The 10,277-nt window shown below is 39.6% G+C and overlaps 1 protein-coding gene across 3 annotated transcripts; it reads left to right on the forward strand.

Moving 5' to 3' along the window:
• Positions 1-1,068: 1,068 nt before the first annotated feature.
• CCDC126 (coiled-coil domain containing 126) lies at positions 1,069-9,942 on the forward strand. Of its 3 annotated transcripts, none has more exons than XM_008170067.4 (4): positions 1,069-1,209; positions 4,951-5,091; positions 5,691-6,086; positions 8,274-9,942. In XM_008170067.4, exons 3-4 carry the CDS (start codon positions 5,849-5,851, stop codon positions 8,456-8,458), a joined length of 423 nt encoding a protein of 140 aa, XP_008168289.1. In that variant the 5' UTR covers positions 1,069-1,209; positions 4,951-5,091; positions 5,691-5,848; the 3' UTR covers positions 8,459-9,942. The 3 variants fall into 3 exon arrangements, with proteins under 3 accessions (XP_008168289.1, XP_008168291.1, XP_008168292.1); XM_008170069.4 differs by having other exon boundaries at positions 1,145-1,268; XM_008170070.4 differs by lacking the exon at positions 1,069-1,209 and adding an exon at positions 1,292-1,433.
• The last annotated feature ends 335 nt before the right edge of the window (positions 9,943-10,277 follow it).

Here is a 10,277-nt window from a genome sequence, read left to right on the forward strand (position 1 = left end):
CTCACCGGCCCTGCTGGTAGGTGACGGTCTGCTGGGTTGGGCCAGCAGCACAGCCAGAGCTGGTCCCAGGGCCGGGAATCACTCTGGGCCCTCGGGAGTGGCATGATCAGCCAGGTCAGGGCCTGCCCCGTCCGGTCTCCCTCAGGACTCACTTGCCTGGAGGGACCCAGCCAAGCCCCCCACATTGTCATCCCCCTCCACCTGGCTGAGACTGGCCAGGCTTCTGCACCAGTCCGAGGCAGCTCAGCTCCAGGGAGACAGGCAGGGCTGCACAGATGGTGGGAAGCAGAGACTGCCCGCAGCTGGAGGTGCACTGGGGTCCAGCCAGGGGGCAGAGAGGAGCAGGAGGATGGAGTCAGGGAGCAGAGAGGAGCCCTCAGCCTGAAGAGCAAGTGATGGGCAGTGGGGAGCCAGCGGGCTGGCAGGGTCTAGTGATGCAGTGCAAGTGGAGCAGGCCGGGGCCCCTTCTGAGCATGGGTCCAGCTCCATGGAGCCACTGGTGCCATTGTAAACCTGCCAGCACCCCACAGACAGCTAAGTTCGCCCAGCACCAACATCAGAGCCATGGAAGCACACACCCAAGGACTATACAACTTAGGTGGTAACGTACATGGACCAGTTTGCTGGGTACACATTGCCTGAGACTAACGGGGCATGGGGGAGTTTAACTCTGCTGAGCTAATGTTTCAGGTTAGCCCCCGCTCAGGAATCAGTGGAAAGTGCTTGTCACGCCCCTGAAGGTAAGACACGTTGTTTTCAATATGAAAGCTAAAACGCCACGCTGCGCGAGGTTGCGACCTAGACACCCGGCCGAGCCGGGCTGGCTGCTTGGCACCTCCTGAGCGGCACAGAACAAACGCACCCTGGCCTGTGCACACACACAACCACAGATGGCAGAAGCGCACGGAGACCCAGCAAACGCTGCGGAGGCGGCTCCTGTGCTGCGGCAGGACTTATTACTAGGCGATGATAGTAGCGATCCGGGCACCAACCCACGCGCGCGCCCTGCAGCAAGACACGGGGGCTTCTTTAGCGCGCGGCCCTTCTCTGGCTCGCGCGCGGAAGAGAACCGGAATCGCGCATGCGCTTGGCTTGGCGAAGGCTGCGGGATCCGTTTCCCGGCATTCGTTGGGGCGGAAGGGCTCGGGGGGCGGGGCTGTGGGATGAGCGGAAGCGGATTGGGGAGCCGGTGTTGTGCCTGTCAGCCAGGTAGGGAAGAGACGAGAGCGCCGCTGCCGCCGCCGCCGGGGGAGCCCGAGCCTTTGTTGGTAGGGGCGGCCCCGGGGGGCGTGAGGGGGGGAAGGGCGGTTTCGTGGCCCGGGGCGTGGGGAACAGGGCCGGCCCCGTTCCCCAGGGGGGTGTTTGAGGGCGTAGCAGGGCCGGCCCCGTTCCCCGAGGTGTCTGCGAGTGCTAGAGCGTGACAGGATCGAGAGGTGAGAGCAGGACTGCCCTCTGCGCTGTGCTGGGAATCGGGGCTATGATGCGATACGGGGGCTTAGGGAATTGGTCATTGTGTGAGTTCTGCGAACTGGGACAGGTATACGTGTGAGTTTGAGATGCGTATGGGATGGGGTTTGTTATACTAGGTGTTGGGGTGGTCGTAGTTGTTGAGTAAAGTGAGATTATTACCTCATTATCAGCATCTTATTTTGATTCTTCTCTATAGATGTCTCCCTGGTCCAGGTCATGCTCTTTTCTCTCCTCCTTCCTCCCCTCCCTGTTCCTGCCCAGCCTATCTGTACATGCAGTGATCTGCTTTTGTTCTGCTGCAGCAGTTCCTGGTACTGGACTGTATGAGCACTTGGATTCTGATGGCAGGAGCAATCCCTTTCCCCCCCCTCTCAAATCCCTGTTGTTAATACCAATGTAATGTTCCCTGTGTGCGTGTAAGGGGTTGTTGTAAATCTCTCTTACCAGTGCCTCTGTGCAGTGTTCCATGGGAGCTAGCTGCCCTGACTCAGCCTTATTCTAGCATGGATCACCTCGTTGCACATCTGTGCTGCATTGACCCTGAGTTGTCCTGGTGTGAGTCGGGGTTTTACTATGCACATTAATAATGTATACTTTCCTAAATTGTCCTCTTAGGGGCCACAAGATCTGATGATTATCAATTTTAGATATACATAGAGCCCTTGTTATCATAGTATCTGAGAATATCACAATCTTTAAATGCATTTATCGTCACAACACCTCAGTGAGGTAAGGAAGTGCTATCACTCTTCTGTGGCTAAGTCCAAATATAACAATAAGTTATATAAACTATTATTTATATTGAATTGTTTTGGGGAGAACAAGGGATGTATTGAGGGAATGATGCATCAAATAGTTAAGTCTTCTCTTACTACCCAAATCTAGAATTTACTCAGGGCGCATAGATTGGTGCTTCCTTAAAAGTATTTTTGTGTTGTTTCCTTCTGCATTTGCTATAGAATCACAATTTTTACCCCATATAATTCCTAAACGTTGAGAACTGTTCTATGGCTGCTATGACTCTGAAAAACTAATGTGTTTGCTGTACTGTAAGGACCCAATCTAACTTTCATAGGGTCCAAGAATATCACTTACCAGAAAATCAAAACAATGAGTCTTCTGTTACTGCTTAGTATGCTATTCCACAGCCTACTATACCACACTGTCGTCTGTCTGTCTTTATGGTATGTAAACTGGTATCTCATCTTGGTGCCATGAGCGTGTGGGTTTTGGTTTGTAGGTAGGACATGGAAAATTACCACTACTCTTGTCCCATTTTGACCCTCAGGATGTGATTCCCCTGTGTACACAGCCCATTGGCCTCATGCCTTCTTATTTCTTGCATTGTGTATTCATGTCTAATTTGTTGTTAATTTATTTTAGTTATTTTACAGCTCCTGAGAATTATGCAATGTTTTTGAGTTCTCTGGTCTAGTAAACAGGGATATTCCCCAAAACCTTAATAGATAAGTGCATTTAAACTGCACTCTTATTGTTGGGCCCTTGTGTTCCCTTTCCTCAAAGAAAACTCATCCTATCTTCTAACTGGTTGGTGATTCAATGGGGGACTGTGGTCTTCCTTCTGAGCCAATTCTGATCAAATGGTTCAGTAAGGTATTGAAGGTCACTCTGCTACTAGAAGTGACATATTTCACTGAAGAGAGATACTGAGGTCATGATCACTTATATTAAAAATCTCATAACACTTTTCACAAGATTTAGGGGTGTTAATCCTTGTATCCTGTCTAAGTTATAACTTGAGTCGTTGTATGTTGTCTACTGTAATTGCTATAGGTCTGGTCTACAATATCTGAAGACTAATGGGTGCTGGAGATAGTCAGCAAAGGGTTTACAATAGAATTTATCAGGGCTTCTTGAGGTTTAATAGTTAGCTGGTGATGCTGAACAAAATTAACCTTGGTCTAAACTGACTGCTAAAATATGTTCAGCATTGTGTAAGTTAGCATGGACAACCCTGTTCAGATATGGGTGAAATCTAACAGTGTGGTGTAGGCCGTATCTTTTCATTTGGATGTGAAGAGGAGTCTTCACTTCCTCTTCTAAACTTTCTCCTTAGGACTGTTCACTGTTAAACAGCTGCTATATTCCATCCAAGTGTAGAGGAAGTGATTCTTCATAAATATTATGTATGAGGACTTTGGGATCTTTTGAGATTAATACTGCTTTGTAAATGTAAGATGTGGTTATTAACTTAAGTCTAAAATAGTGCCAAATCATCTATTTAAGTTTTCAAATGTTTTGCCATTGAAACAATCTGTTTTGCCCTTATGGTCGGGGGAAGAGGGCGGGCTTTATCTTGATTATATTCCTGAGCCTTTCATGTGTTATGAACAACAAAATACTTTGTCACTCAAACCACTATGGTCCCCATATTTAGCTACTTTATGTTTGGTGACCCTGGCTTTACTAAGATAAATTGACTAGTTCACCTAGTCAAGCTAGCAAGGCTAATTCCAGAGGAACCGAAAGCACTGTCTTTAATGCCTACTGTGTGAATTTAAAAAAATAAAATAAAATAAAATAAATCTTCTATTGGGTCAGTATGCTGTGTCAGAAGTAAAACACATTGGAAAGAGAAATTTTAACTACTTGTACACTTTAAAGGATTCTAAATTAACTTTGTTAACTCAAGAAAGGTACCTGGACATTGCTCTGGGCAGCCCAATGAAGACCTTGACTCAAGGTGCAGGTATGGTCCAGAAAGCTAAGATGTTAGGATGCCTAAGGAACAGGATGGAGAATAATATGGAAAATATGATGCCATTATACAAAATATTATACGATGCTATTATACGAAAATACAATGCTGAAGCCTCACCTAGAATATTATGTGCAGTACTGGTTACCTAATCTCAAATGGGATATTGCAGAATTGGAACAGGTCCAGAGAAGGATAACACATGATTAGAGGCATGAGGAAAAACTCATTTAAAGAGAGACTAAAAAGATTGGGTTTGTTTACTTTAGAAAGGAGACAAGTAAGAGGGGATATGATAAAAATATGTCAAAGGTAGATCCAGAGTTTCTGTTCTCCCTGTCATGACACAAAACAAGGGGATGTTTTAATGAAATGAAAAGATGGAAGATGCAAAACTTATAGAAGGAAATATTTTTTTCACACATTATTGAGCTGTGGAAGTCATTGCCACAGGATACTGTAGAGGCCAAATACTTAGTAAGATTGTAAACAAGGATTTTAAGAGGCAAAGTAGCTGCTTAAAAGAGGAAATCTTTGCCTCCCTTTCAAACAGAAGAAGTGACTTCATGTATGTGCAATTTGTGTTTGTATGTATGCTAAGCCACGGTATCCCCGGTTCCAATCGTTATTTTAGTAATTTTGGGTTTTCAGACATAGTTGCTTACAATTAGGCACTGCTCAACTTGAGGCTCCTCCTTGAAAATGTTGTTCTTAACATAATATGCAGAACTTTATTTGAATAAACTTTGCTTGACATGCAGAGCTCTCTTTGAAGATACATGGCTGGTACTACTCCATACCCTCAGAAGCTGGATATTTGGTTTATAAGTACTGATATGTTCCTGCTGATCACTTCCCACCTGAAGTCCTAATCTGTAGTGGCATCAAAATTGGTTGCTACGGTAAGGATTATATAACTAATGGATAATTATTAGCCAAAGTGCTATAAGGAGGTGTAACTTCATTATTTTTTATTAAGACACTGACAGTGTGTTTGATGCTGTACAAAAGCAAATGAGGCCCTTGCCCAAGAAACTTAGTCTAAATAAATTTCATGTTTGAGTTTCACCATAGCCTTGTGACTTACAGTGAGGAATAAGCAACAGCTGCAGATGAATTTGCAAGGACTTTTTTTGTGAAAATATGGCATTATAAACAACAGCCCAAAAATATTGCTTACAAACTGAATAGTTTCTAAAGGGAAGAGTTTTTTACAGGTTTCTATTAGATGACACTTGCTTCTTGAGATTGAACCTAAATGCACTTAAAAAAGTTAATTACAATTGCGGTAATTTAAAACTGAAGGAATGATGGTTGTATTGAAGCTTTGACTTTTAGCAAAAAAGCTAAAAGACAAAGCTGTAGAAGTAGGTGAGGTGAACGGGTATGTTTCCGCAAAGAATTTCTAGAATATCTAATATTACTGACCTTGAAAACTGTTTTTTGTTCCTTTTCCTGGTGAATGAGCATTTTGACTAATCTTGTAATACTTCAAATTTAGGAATCAAGTGACATGGAGAAAATGTGTTTAAGATGGTCCATCCAGAAGATTTGTTACTTTGTGAAGATCTTGCTTTTGACTAATATGTAAATACCATGACAACTTCAAATTGAATTATTTTTCTTGAAATCGAGACTCATCTGTTGCCTTCATCAGAAATGTTTTTAACATTTTCAAGAAAAAACATGTCCCAGAAACTGAGTTTGTTGTTGCTGGTGTTTGGATTTATTTGGGGCTTGATGTTGCTGCGCTATACTTTTCAGCATCCAAGGCACCAAAGCAGTGCTGAATTGCGGGAACAGATACTAGACTTAAGTAAAAGATATGTGAAAGCCCTGGCAGAAGAAAATAAGAACATAATGAACGGTGGTAATGGAGCCTCAATGGCAGGATATGGTAAGATTAAATAAACCTGGCTACACAAACCTTTTTTTGGTACAACTTTTACATCTTATTTTAAATGGTACATGGAACTCTTCAAAATATTTTTTTAATGTGCTGACTGTGTGTTTGCTCATTGATGGGGCTTAATTTTAAGGCATAACTTTTAACACTTGTTCTTTAAACATAGTTGTATGTATTATAGTAATTTGACTGTCAGCATCAATATTAGGTTGCCTTGTTTCTCCACCAATTGCGAATAGAGCTCTGGGGGGTTTTTCTCCACAGTAACATGAAGGAGTACATTCATAATGTAGGAATTAAATGTAAAATTAAAACACTTCACTACCCAAACACTGTCACTTTGTGTGTTATTTCTACCTTTTTATTGCTTTTATATCTTTTTTTTCCCTTTAATTTTCTTCTCTTCCACTATTAACAAACAATGAGAAGCAATCGTGATGGTAAAATTGGAGAGGTGGGGGCATGATTATGTATTTAGCAGAAGGCAGTAGAGTGCTCCAAATCTCAAGCCTCCATTGTGTTTGCATCACCATATTCCCCTCTGACTTGACACCACTATGCCCTGTTACTTGTGCACCTGCTATATGTCTATAGCCCATGCTCATCTAGAATGCAAGAGAGATCTGTGTGTGGTTTAGTTATTGAGATCTGTTTAATGTAAACATTGAAAATTTCTCACTTCAAAAACGTAATACTTTAAACTCTGCAACCCCAGTCTTATGATTTGTCTAGGTGTCCTAACCTGCCATTTGACAAATACAATCTACTTAAATGTCCTACACTATTCTCCAGTGTTTCATTCAGACTTAAATTTCTGAGAACTAGATAAAATAAACTCATTGCTTGCCTGTATTCTGTCATGCAAAACAAAAACTTCAGTGATAACATAGGTAATATAGACTTAAACAGGAATTAGTTTTCAGAGAAAGAGCTAAATTAAGATTTTTACATACAGAGAGACTCATTACTATACTTACTGCCCCTTCTTAGAAGGAATTCTAGTTGAGGGTAAATCTCTCTTTCAGTGTGTAGGTTAGGTCCAATATTTTAGGGTGTCAAAATCTTTACCTCCACAAGACCCTTAAAGGGGTGGGGAAGTACATCTATAACTGGATCTATATACCTTGGTTCTGTGCAAAGGAACTTATTTGAAACATATTTAGAACAATAAAATTCATTAGTTTGTTCACTGATGCAGACTCACCATCAAAGGTTTGGTTTGAGAGAATAAGATAAATCCAAATAATGAAGAATTTTGAAAAACTAAGTGTCAAATAATTTGGTCAGGCCAGATGGCTCTCAAATTGTGAGGAAATGAACTAATTAATTCTGAAAGAATACATACAGCAAAGTTGTTGAGGTTTTTGTTGAATTAATGTTGATTACTGCATTGTTTGTTTAGTAGTCTTGCCTATTGGTGTTCTTCCTTCCCACACCTTGATTAACTGTTTTTATAATATCAGTAGGGTCTTCTTCCACCCTGCTTCTTTTTCTCGATATATAGATAAGTTGATGTAAAAAAAATTCATAAAGTTGCCTAAGTAAATCTTTACATCCAAGAATTTTAACATAGGAAAGAAACTGTATCCCTTTTTTTCTGCTTTAAGAATTACATTGTGTATTACAATAATGCTTTACCTTCTCCTTGTGGCAGACAGCAAGTTCTGAACTTGTAGAATAATTGGAAAGGAACTGTAAAAGGAAACAATTAAGATCTATCTTATCTAGGGTGGAAAAACATAAGTGCTTTCTAATGCTGCCCAGTGCCAGAAGCTGTTATACAGGTTAAATTTATTTCCTCTCTACTGCTGCTGTGGATTAAAGTCCAAACTATTACCCTTAAATAGTCACTTATCTTTTAAAAAATAAAATGGGGGAAGAAGAGGAGACTAATGTTATTTTATATTCTGTGATTCAGTGGGCCAATTCTCAGTTTGCTATTGTGGTAGTATCTTCTAGTATGCAAAAAATAAGAAATAGTACTTTAAATATATGGACATCTAGCATCCATATGTAGAAGACTCTACCTTTTCTCTGTCCTCTCCAAACAAATCCAGGAAAAAAGAAAAGCAACCTTTGAAGACATAAATTAGATGTCCAAATCCACAAATTTCTCTCACACTGCTGATAATATAAATGAACAGTATTCAATACTACTTTTTGTTTTGTCTTCTTCAGCTGATCTCAAAAGAACAATTGCTGTTCTTCTGGATGACATCTTACAACGTCTGGTGAAATTGGAAAACAAAGTTGACTACATTGTTGTGAATGGCTCAGCAACAAATACCACCAATGGAACCAGTGGTAATCTGGTTCCAGTAACTACAAGTAAACGTGTAAATGCAGCAAGCAATATTAGATAACATACAAGATCACCTTATGTTACTTTATCTATCATAGATTCGATTTGATTCAAGAAAAGCTTTTTACCTCTGGCTAGGCAAAGCAATAGTTGACACTAACATATCGTACGCTGTTCTGCTATAGAATGTGCTGGGTACATGCAGTCCCAACTTCTGTACATAAGGTTCTCAAAGGATTAATTCGTTGCTTTCAGACAGTTCTGTTAAAGCAGTGCTGTACAATATTGTATTTAAAGATATTCTGGTAACTTGGCTGATGTAGTATGCCAAATGGGTGATACTTTGTAATGTTTGAAGTTAAACTAAAATGGAAAAATATATATTCACTTCTAAAATATATTTATTTAAATAAAAATTTAACATATCTTTTTGGATAGATTGATTATATAGCTTAATCATTTTTTGTGTGATCTGTTTTAAACAGGTAACTAAGGATAATGTAATGTTAGAAGATGTATATTATTTACAGTACAGTATGTTGTTACTTATTAATTTGCTAGTGATATGTTGAAGATAACATTGAGATGTTTTAAAAATTGCAACCCAAAGAATGTCTTTATTTGCACTACCTGCTAGAATAGCTAGAGAGAATTGATTGTATATTAAAAAAAATCAATTATAATGAAAATCTTGGGTAGCAACACTGTCCAGATATCTTTGTTCCAGAAATAGATCAGTTAGATTATCAAAGGCAAAACAATCTCTGATATCATGCATAGCTATTTCATAGAAAGATATTTGTGTGTGTATTTTGTAACTTCAGATAAGTTATTTAAGAGATGGAAGTCAGTTTTCAGATATGTGAATATTTTTATTCATTGCTGTTACTTTTTAATATTTTAGTATCTTGTAGTGTGTGACAAATATAGCACATTATCTCCTTAAGTTACTTTTTTAAATAGGAGGGAGTAGGTAAATTAAGTTGAAGGGAAGCAGTGCATCTTGGAATATATACTAAAGAGATGCATGTGCTAATGGTGTTTTATGAGGGACGTAGGTGGAAGCTAAGGTTACATTGCCTTATATCCACATTAGCCTTACAGCAATGAAAATTGCAGTGAGGGTGCACTATATTCCAAAATGTGCTTTCTGCATCATAAATGCTAAAATGAAAGTGCCATTCAGCCCTATGTTTTTTAAAAACTATATTGAGTGGTGATTGTGGGGGTTTTTTGTTTTGTTTTTTGTTTTTTTTTAGAATTATGTTCAGTAATTTTTGCTTGAAATATGCTGTGTAATAGCTTTTTAATATTTTATTTAAAAAAACATGGAATAAGACCAGAAGTGCTGGATGACATATGGTCTCAAGGTTTTCTGCTTTTCTCCCTGATGATAGTCTGGACTGGTCTAGAGGAAAGTAGAATATATAAATAAAACTTGAGTTAGTGTCCAACTTTTTTTATTTTGTGTTTGACATACTGAGTGTAAACTTTTTTTTTCTTCCAGGAAGAAAGAAAATAAAATTTTATTTGTATTTGTGGAAAGGTGTTTTTTTTTTTTTTATTAAATGATTCGCCTTTTCCTATTTTCTACACGTACTCTCCATGTACCTTGAGACTTTAAACTATTGATCTTTGTAACTTATCACTAATCATAAAGTCTGCTATTTATCTCAGAGGCTGTATAAGTAGAAGAGAGTATAATTCTCTTGGTTTTGGAACCCCAATATTTCTCAAAAACTTTGCCTAGATTGGAGGGGAGAGAAGAAAATATGACTGCAATAGTTTTGGAGGGGGGAAGCTTTCAAAGGCATAGAAGACAGATAGACACGTAACTCCTGTTGATGCATTTGAAAAATCTCTGAGTAATCTGAAGGCAC

The sequence above is a fragment of the Chrysemys picta genome, chromosome 2 (assembly GCF_011386835.1).
Source record: "Chrysemys picta bellii isolate R12L10 chromosome 2, ASM1138683v2, whole genome shotgun sequence".
Taxonomy (NCBI): domain Eukaryota; kingdom Metazoa; phylum Chordata; order Testudines; family Emydidae; genus Chrysemys; species Chrysemys picta.

Coding starts and splice junctions, on each gene's coding strand:
- CCDC126 (XM_008170067.4), top strand. CDS start 5,849: ATGTTTTTAACATTTTCAAGAAAAAACATGTCCCAGAAACTGAGTTTG. Junction 6,087..8,273: donor AGCCTCAATGGCAGGATATG/GTAAGATTAAAT, acceptor TGTCTTCTTCAG/CTGATCTCAAAAGAACAATT.